Source organism: Engraulis encrasicolus, chromosome 2 (genome assembly GCF_034702125.1).
Source record: "Engraulis encrasicolus isolate BLACKSEA-1 chromosome 2, IST_EnEncr_1.0, whole genome shotgun sequence".
NCBI classification, from domain to species: Eukaryota; Metazoa; Chordata; class Actinopteri; order Clupeiformes; family Engraulidae; genus Engraulis; species Engraulis encrasicolus.
Genome location: NC_085858.1, coordinates 45,315,275 through 45,325,379, shown reverse-complemented (window position 1 = coordinate 45,325,379; position 10,105 = coordinate 45,315,275). Strand labels below are relative to the sequence as shown.

The following is a 10,105-nucleotide window of genomic DNA, read 5'->3' as shown; positions in this document are numbered from 1 at the left end:
CCCCCAGACCCCCCGCTAAAAAATATACAAAATATATATTTTCTATATTTACTGCCTACCCTACAGTACCATACCCCTCACTGCACGTCACTGGCTTGCATTCTCTACAATACATAGCCTAGTAGTATAGGCTTCTTTAGCTAAGTGGCTAGCTCACTCAGCTACATTAGATTATCTTGTCTTGTTCATACCTTTCCGCTGCCTGCCGGCCCCATAACCAGTTGCGCGTAGCGTGGCATCTTATTATTTATGTCCCTCCAGTCAAAACAATGTGTAATATCAACATTACAGGTCAAGTATCCTTCTCATCTTGCCAACAACATGCTAGCACCACCACGCACTTCTTCAATGCTGAACTACGGATGCACCCGAGGGTCAAACCGCATCTCACACGGCTCCGATTGCGACTGCGAGGTACCATTTCCAGAAAGAGCGCGTCTCTGAAGGCTGTCTGGTCAGTTCTTGTGCTATGGTGCCCACAGACTTCACTTCTCTTCTAGTCATTTTTCCAAGCGAAAAGAGGGTTTATTGGCCATTCAATCTTGCTAAAAAAAAAAAGGCCAAATCATGGGACGAATTGCAATAGTAAACTCCTACTAACTGTACTAAGTGATGATCCTTGCATCACATATTGAAATACAAATTGATATTTAGTGGAACATACTTTTTTCAAGGTCAAAGTTAGAGATTCATTTTTCCATAGGGTGACATTAGCCTACATACGCCTAGGCCTAGAGGCAGATAGCTAGTACAAATAGGCCTACATATCAAGACAGACTACAATCAAACAAAAACTCCACAAAAAGTGATAATAAATGTTATGTTTATATATTTATATTTATATCGTTTTGGTTTTTATTATATTTTAGTTCGGCAGCCTCCAGGGCTGTGTGAATGTGGAATAGTGTATTATGTGTGATGTGTATTTTGAAAGTGCTTTGAGACGTGATATTGCGCTATATAAATACAGGTTATATTGTATTGTATTCTCCTTTGTAATGTATTGTGGCAGGTACAGTGGTAAGATGGCAAGTGCACTGACTTGACTCATTTGGAATGTTGGAGAATGTCAGTGCATGTGTAACTTTGATGTGCTTGTTGTGATGTCACAGTGAACCAAAGTTCCGTTGCAGAAGAGAACAAGGCTGCTTCAAAAGCAGTTATTCTACAAAGCAAGAGACTAGAGGAAAGAGGTGAGTAAATACTCTCCTAATCTTTACATTTAAAACACATGCTTTCATTTCGTTTTAAGTGAAAATCAAGATTATTTGTGTGTATTTATTAGAGTTAATTGATATCTCGCTGTATTTTTGTTAGTGATATTGCATTTGTTTGTTTATTTTCCTTTTGGAAACTAATTTTTCACCTGCCACAACTAAAATCACATTTACAGCAAAAAGCTATTTCATTAATTATTCAAATAAATACAATTTTCTCAGGTAGAATAGAGAGGGTAATTTATTATAACATATAAATAAATAGGCTGGTGGTAATTGTGGGTTAGATAGGCCTATAATAGATAGGGCCTAATTAGATATAATAAGCTTAGTCCTAATTAAGTCTTTCCAGTAAATGTTTGTGTGTAAAAACATGCAGTAGCCTAATGGCAATAAAATAAAATAATGTAGCCAAGGTTAAGTATATTATAAATACGTAAATACTGTAAATCATGACTAGAGCTGTCCTAAACGATTATTTTTCTCCCGATTAATCTATCAACTATTTTTTTCGAATAGTCGATTAGTCAAACGATTAATTTTTCAAGTAGTCTAGCACTTTAATCTTCAAGGAAATTGGGGAAAAAAGAAAGAAACCGTTAAAATTAGGTCCCTGAGCTCACAATGACCTTTAAATCATGATAGTAGCTTATTTACTCCGAGATACAATGTTCAATTCATACGTGCTGGGCAATCTTAGGTTTCGATAAAGTAATAAAGCATTAGAAAAGTACGTAAAAAAGCTCTAAATTAAATGAAACGATTAGACGACTATGAAAAGTCTTGCCGACTAATTTTTATAGTCGATTAGTCACGATTAGTAGATTAATCGTCCCAGCCCTAATCATGACAGAATCCCCAACCTTCATCCACCACCTCCAAAATCATGTTTTTATTTGCAGTGATGTAGTGACATAAACATTATATTACATATATACATTATATTTTTGATATGTGATGTGTTGCTTATAATTCATATTAATTTGTCATATAATTTCAGCAATATCAAATTAGACATCTCTCATTATTCTGTTGTCTTGGAAATTACATCATCACAATGTCAGGCCAGCCAATCAGAGCATAGTATGAACATTCTATAGGTGTAGGAGTTTTGTAAATGTCATGAATACTACCGTCATAGAAACAAGACCTCACAATGCAATTGAATTGCTGTCATAGCCTAATTGTCCTGCGGTAGGCCTATAAATGGAGGTGTTCAATGGTATAGGTGTGAATAAATTCACTGTATCACCTTATCAAAATTGACCTGAAAGAAAACCCACACAGGAGACAGAGGTAACATTTAAACTCTGCAGCAGAGTGGGGGTCTTGTTCATCACAGAGATGTTACAGAAATGATACAAGCCCCGTCTGCTAACAGCGGTGGCATGCCTTTATTAGCCCCTAACAAGTAATCACTAACGTAATCTTTAGTTTAACCAGACAAGGTCATAGTTAAGCTGACAAGAAGAATAAATATACAAGTTAATAGTTCAGCTAAGTGGTGATTTGTCTGAGACAACCTTGGGAGAGATATCCTCCTGATACAGATGTCACATAATTCACAGCAAGAGCTCACACAGGGACAGAGTTCACACAGGGACAGAGTTTAACCAAACAGAGTTTAACTAGAAACACAGAAAGCCAAAGTCCTAACTACATGTTATACTTTTATCACATTTTATATTTTCAGTAATACATGTGTAAATGCAGAGAATTTCTTATCAATAGGGTAATACAGCATACAATACAATACAACATGTAGGCTATTTCTATAGCACCCACAGTATCACTGGGGTCGCCGGCGGGCCTATTGACTATTTGCTGAAAATACTTAACTACATCATAACGACATTGCTATGACATCACCAAGAACCTTAATTAAAAGTTTCAGACAGTCATTACAATTTTGGTGACAGTAGGGTTATAACATAGGCTCTGCGCTAAAGGGTTAATTACCTGCACAATTATGTTCGGGCATTCTACCTGTGTGGGTATGAGGTGATTCCTTGACCTGGCTTGGAGCTCAGGGGGCTCTCTGCTAAAATGATGCCCAGGAGCAGAGAGCCTTTTGTGGGCAGGACCAGCGAGGAGGAGACTGGATAATTTTGGTAGTCAATCCATTTCATATGGATTCATGAAAAATAATGAATGCTCCCCTCCCCTGTCCCTTCTCTCCACAGATATGTCTTATTATTATTACAGCATCGACTGGATATAAAACCTTGAGGAGTTTGAGAGAGCAGGAAGGCGGCCTGTGGTGCACGTCAGGATATGGACGCCCCTGGTGTCCCCATGCACCTGCTGCAGACCCTTTCCGCCAGACCCGAGCTTTATGCAACAACGTTTGGAAGGTGTGTGTTTGTCCGTGTGTGTGTGTGGATGCATATCTGCATATCATCATGATGAACAACAGCTCACACAGAATAACTAACGATAGAGTAGATAGTGCAAAACAGTTATACTTGATTTCAATATAATGTATGCTGAAGGATGCAGTGACAGTTTGCCCCCACCATCAAATGCATTTGAAACGATAAAGGCTAACATAACATATCTTGCATAAGAACTCTTTACGTTATTTACACATAACACCTACTTACACCTGACATTATTTTCAACAACACACTATGATAACTTTTTTTTTGCCTTTTTCTTTTGTTTGTTGTTTTTGTAGCCCTGGTGTAACTCCATCTGATGGCCACATCATGGGCAGCAGTAGCTACCCTGATATTGACATCGGGCAGAGAAAAGGCACTACTGCGCACCAAAAAAGGCAAGACAAGAAGATCGGAGAGCTGGAGAGAGAGGTGGCGTCTCTGAAGGCGCAGGAGAAGGCACGTCAAGCCAAGAAGGATCTGGAGAGAAGGACGCAGACGGAGAGATTCAGGGCGGAGTCGAAGCAGAGAGGACGGCAAGTAGAGCGCATGACAGCGGAGATCGAGCGGCAAGAACGCGTGCAGGAGATGCAGAGGAAGAGGATGGAGATGGACCTGCTCAGCATGAAGATGGTGATGTGTGCAGTGGAGCGCCGAGGAGGTGCGGAGGTGGAGTGGCTGAGGGCCGAGCTGTACAGGAAGAGGGCCGAGATGAGGAGTCTTGCGGAGAGGACCGTGACAGGAGGCCTACATCACACACAGGTAGCGTTTGTTGCCTCTGTTTTCGGTCACGTCGGTTTGTCTGTCTGTCTGTTTGTTTGTTTGTCTGTCAGGAGGATAACAAAGTTTCATCCAAATCCATTAAATACTGGCAACATGCCTACGTGTTTCGACACATTGTCTTAATCAGGGCATGAAGACAGGGCATGATGCCCTGATGAGGACAATGGGTCCAAACGCGTAGGAATCTAGCCAGTATGTAATAAAGGCTTTTTAACTTTCGTAAGGAGTGCCTCAAATAGTGTTTTTTATCTTTTCATGGAAGTTTGGACGCCCAAGTTCTTTTTGATGAGCACCCTTTTTTACTAACTGGATACAGGACCCAGTGAAGCATTCCCTTTTTTCTTTTTTGTTCCATTCATAACTATTTGAGTTGAGTTGCTGGGAATGGCAAAAGGAGCAAGACAAGTGATAAAATGTTGGTGGTGGGGTGGTCAGGATCAAGTTCCGGAATAATAATAAATGTATTTGTATTTGTATACATTCCAGGGTAGATTTTGACATTCCAGGTTCTTACTTCACAAAAAGAGCCCAGGAACACTTCCCTGGTAGAGGTATGCACTCTCAAAGTGCATTTCTAGTTGTTGTATGTTTTCATTTTTTGTTTCACTACGACTTACTGCATGGTCAGATTGCATGATTTTACTGAATTATATTTGTCTCTTACTGATTGACATTGAATAGCTCTTGATCAGTGTATGATGTGTTGGAACATGCTATCAAAATGTTGGCAGCTGTGGCCTAACGGTTAAAGGGACACTGTGCAGGAGATGGTCAAAAAAGGTACTGCAACTATGCTGCTTATTGAAACTGGGCTGCCTATTGCCAAATTTGATCATGAAAGTTTACTAAGTAATAAACCAATATTTTCTAGTATGGTCCAAGTACAGTCATTTTTACAGCTAAAAATGGCTATTTTTGGAAATTCAAAATGGCGGACCATGGAGAAGATCCCCCTTTTCATGTATGAAAAGTGCAATTTTTCCAGTCATAATGAATACTTAGAATTTGATGCTGGTGGTAAGTATTCATGAAAAAGGTAACATTAGTGAATGGGCAGCATGAATTCTGGAAACAAACAACTAAAAATCTCACACAGTGTCCCTTTAAGGAGATGAGCTTTATATCAGAAGGTTGCAGGTTCGAATCCCACCCTGACACTTTCTGCCTCACCTCATGGCTGAGGTGCCCTTGAGCAAGGCACCTAACCTCACATAGCTCCAGGGACTGTAACCAATACCCTGTAAATAACTGGAAGTAGGTTTGGATTTATAAAAGTGTCAGTTAAGTGTAATGTAATGTAATATAAATCATAACTCATGGCCCTACTGCGCCGCTAACGGTAGGGCACTCGGCTGCTAGGCGGCTCAACCGAGTTTGATTCTGGCCCGGGTCCTTTGCCAACCCTTCCCCGTCTCTCTCTCTCCCCACTCGCTTCCTGTCATGTCTTCACTGTCCTGTTTCAAAATAATTAAAAAAGGCAAAAATCCCCAAAAAACAAAACAACACAACTCATTTGCTTACTACCTTACCTCATGGCTGAAGTGCTCTTGAGCAAGACATCTAACCTCACGTTGCTCCAGGACGCTTTTGGATATACAGTAGGGTGCATCAGTTGCCCCCTATGAAAAGATATCGCCTTGGCCCTATAGTAAAAATGTTCTACACCCAGTAAAAACATACTGTGTAAAATATTTTGAAATTTGGATGAAGTCTACCGGGGCCACCAGCCCCATGAAAATAGAAAATAATGGTGATAGTCAAAATCTTGGATAGAAACAGAGCTGGACTGGCCATCTGGCATGGCGGGCATTTCCCGGTGAGCCCCGCACCCTCGTGGGCCCCCATTTTTTTTTTTTTTTTACAGTACTGAAAATAGGGGCCCATGAGGGTGCGGGGCCCACGGGTGAGTCAGTTCTCCGGCACTAATAATAATGAGGGGGCCCCTTAAATCCAAAAGTGCCCGGGCCCTATTTATCGCTCAGTCCAGCCCTGAATAGAAATGGACATTTTGCTGCATAAAGCTACCCAATAAAAACATATTGCCTCAGCTGTGTGATAAAAATAAATGTTCTATGCACAGTAAAATCACTCTGTGGAAAATGTGTTGAAATTTAGATTAATTCTACTGGGCCCACCAGGCCCATGAAAATACAAAACAATGGTGATAGTGATGGGCAACCTGGATTCCAAAGTCCAGTGCCACATATTCCAAATATAGCCAATATAATGAACCAGCTGACCCACTGCCAGTATCAAGCAAGAGATTGCGAAGTTGTATGACTTTTGTGTGCTTCACCTGTGGGCCTACAGGATTGTACAGGTAGCTGTTAATACGAATGCTCCTTGGAATGACTTGTGTTTTTTTCAAGAAATCCCTGCAGTAGTTCAATAGAGTACATACAGTACAATAAAACTGTATGTGATGTTGGAAAGAGTGGCTTCCCAAAACCTGTACTTAAGTGGCTTCTAGGTATGTCATGGGTATCACCAGGTCCAGAGTTCATTGCCAAGGGCCTCTCAGGTAAGTTATGGTACTCATCTGATGGAGTAAAGTGAAATACTACCACAGGCGATGGGATAAAGAAGTAATGGCACTCTTCAATACAGTTGTATTGATTGCCTTGTAGCCTAGGCATTCCAAGGAACATTCACAGCTTTAGTACAGATGTTCCTCCATGAATTGTAGGCCCACAGGTGAAACACACAAATATAACAGTCATGCAGCTTTGCAATCTCTTGCTTGATACTAGCAGCGGTCCAAGGCAGCAAGGAATTGATATTGTGTTGCAAAAGAGCAAATTTGCCTAAATATAGCAGTTTGACCATCAGTCTGTCCTGAGACTGAAGTCTGTGTAAGTGGATCGACTGAATACACAACCTGCTTAGATATTCCTTCTGTCTGTGCTCCCAATACAGGTGATGTCACTAATTACCTGATCAACCTGGCTTAAGTGGTAATTAGGCTCAGCTGGTTCATTATATTGGCTGGGGCAAATGTGTCACACGGTTTGTCCACCTCTGTTTTAAGACAATGACAAATCTAGATTCAAAAGCTACAATCCAGTGCCACAGATTTCAAATTACCTGTCCAATTGCAACTGGAAAGGTAAAGCTAGGTATGTCATTTGGAATATGCGGCACTGGACTTCAGCTTTGGAATCCAGGTTGCCCATCACCATCACCATTATTTTGTATTTTCATGGGCCTGGTGGACCCGGTAGAATTAATCTAAATTTCAACATATTTTGAGTGATTTTACTGTGCATAGAACATTTTTATCACACAACTGAGACAATATGTTTTTATTGGGTAGCTTTATGCAGCAAAATGTCCATTTCTATTCCAAGATTCTGACTATCACCATTATTTTCTATTTTCATGGGGCTGGTGGCCCCGGTAGACTTCATCCAAATTTCAAAATATTTTACACAGTGTGTTTTTACTGGGTGTAGAACATTTTTACTATAGGGCCAAGGCAATATCTTTTCATAGGGGGCATCTGATGCACCCTAATATACAGTAAAGCAAACTGTCAGATAAGTGTGTAATGTAATGTAAAGTAATGTAACATAATTTGCTTACTACTTGCAGGTGGATGAAGTAGAGCTGTTAGAGAGAAAGTCAGCAGAGCTGATGAAGAGGATTGAAATGGATAGAAGTCAGAATGCAGAATTGGAGAGAAACGCGAAAGAACACACAGAGAGAAAGAATGAGGAGTTGAAACGGGAAAGAGAGGAGGAAGAGCTGAGATTGGAGAAACTGGTAATGAAGAGAATCGATGAGGAGAGAAAGAATGAGAAGTTGAAACAGGAAAGAAAAGAGGAAGAGGAGAGATTGGAGAAGCTGGTAGTGAAGAGAATCGATGAGGAGAGAAAGAATGAGAAGTTGAAACAGGAAAGAAAAGAGGAAGAGGAGAGATTGGAGAAGCTGGTAATGAAGAGAATCGATGAGCAGAGAAAGAATGAGAAGTTGAAACAGGAAAGAAAAGAGGAAGAGGAGAGAATGGAGAAGCTGGTAATGAAGAGAATCGATGAGCAGAGAAAGAATGAGAAGTTGAAACAGGAAAGAAAAGAGGAAACTGAGAGATTGGAGAAGTTGAAACAGGAAACAGAGGAGGAAGAGCAGAGATTGCAGAAGATGGTGGAGCTACAAAGAAAATTTGAGGCGATAGACAGACGGTCGCAAGAGGAAAGAGAGGGAAGAGAGGAGCAGTTTAAGGAGATGGAGGAAGTGATTGACGTGGTGCTTAAAGTAACGGAGCTGGAAGGAACATTGGACGCCTTGAGGAAAGAGAGTTACGACCTCAGTGTGCAGTTAGGCGAAGAAACAAATGATGTGGAGAGAAAGAATGAGAAGATGAAACGGGAAAGAGAGGAGGAAGAACAGAGATTAGAGGACGTCAAACTGGAAAGAGAGGAGAGATTGGAGAAGATGATGGAGCTACGGAGAAAATCTGAGGCGATAGAAAGACGGTCGCAGGAAAGAGAGGAAAGAGAGGAGGAAGCACAGTTTAAAGAGATGGAGGAATTGATTGACGAGGTGCTGAAGGTCACAGAGCTGGAGCGAACATTGGACGCCTTGAGGAAAGAAAGTTACAACCTCAGTGTGCAGTTAGGCGAAGAAACAAACGGTGTGAAGTTGGACACAGAGAAGCTGACACTGCAAGAAATGGAGAGATTGGAGAAGGTGAAACAGGAAAGAGAGGGGGAAGAGCAGAGGTTGCAGAAGATGATGGAGCTACGGAGAAAATCTGAGGCGATAGTCAAACGGTCGCCAGACAAAAGAGCGGAGCAGTTTAAAGAGATGGAGGACCTGATTGACGTGGTGCTGAAGGTCTCTGAGCTGGAGGGAACATTGGACGCCTTGAGGAAAGAAAATCACAACCTCAGTGTGCACTTAGGCGAAGAGACAAACGGTGAGGAGTTGGACACAGAGAAGCTGACACTGGAAGGGGTGGAGATGAGCAAAAGAGAGGAGCAAAAAGACACAAAGAGAACAGATATGGAGAGAGGGCTGCTAGCGGAGACAACATGCACACAGACAATGGAGGTGAAGCTGAAAAGACAGGATAAGCAGAGATGGAGGAAAGAGGAGGAGACGCCGCCGACAACCTCGCACAACCAAGCGTTGGGGAAAGTCACAGCAGATACCGTGGAGCTAAAGAAGGATGAAAAGAAAAAACTGATAGAGGAGATGAAGAACAACAATAATAACGGGCAACAAGAGAGGATCAGAGAGATGGGACTAGAGGAGGCCGTCCAAAGAGAAAAGGAGTTCGAGAGGGAAGAGAAAACAATGAAAAAAATAACGATGGTGAAAAAAGAAAAGAAAGGAGGAAAGAGAATACTGAGGTGGCTGAAGAAGAGACTGGGGATTTAACACACACACACACACACACACACACACACACACACACACACACACACACAAATACAAATACAACAAAAAAAAACATATTGGATGCCTTGAAGAAAGAAAGTTATGACCTCAGGGTGCAGTTATGCGAAGAAACAAATGGTAAAGAACACACGGAGACAATGAAGGAGGAATTGAAACAGGAAAGAGAGGAGGAAGAACACAAATTAAAGAAGTTGAAACGGGAAAGGGAGGTGGAAGAGCAAAGAAAGAGAGGCACAGCTTAAACAACGTAGTCGTGCTGAAAGTAACAGAGTTGGAGGAAACATTGGACGCCTTGAGGAAAGAAAGTTACAAACTCAGAACTTTAGG

At 41.3% G+C, this 10,105-nt stretch overlaps 1 protein-coding gene across 1 annotated transcript; it reads left to right on the top strand.

Annotated features, from left to right (window-relative positions):
* Window positions 1-3,410: 3,410 nt before the first annotated feature.
* On the top strand, window positions 3,411-9,797 carry LOC134462987 (trichohyalin-like). The gene is made up of 3 exons (XM_063216251.1): window positions 3,411-3,571; window positions 3,895-4,357; window positions 7,970-9,797. The coding sequence occupies exons 1-3, from the start codon at window positions 3,492-3,494 to the stop codon at window positions 9,755-9,757; spliced, it is 2,331 nt and encodes a 776-aa protein (XP_063072321.1). The 5' UTR covers window positions 3,411-3,491; the 3' UTR covers window positions 9,758-9,797.
* The last annotated feature ends 308 nt before the right edge of the window (window positions 9,798-10,105 follow it).

Coding starts and splice junctions, on each gene's coding strand:
- LOC134462987 (XM_063216251.1), top strand. CDS start 3,492: ATGGACGCCCCTGGTGTCCCCATGCACCTGCTGCAGACCCTTTCCGCC. Junction 3,572..3,894: donor TATGCAACAACGTTTGGAAG/GTGTGTGTTTGT, acceptor TTGTTTTTGTAG/CCCTGGTGTAACTCCATCTG. Junction 4,358..7,969: donor GAGGCCTACATCACACACAG/GTAGCGTTTGTT, acceptor TACTACTTGCAG/GTGGATGAAGTAGAGCTGTT.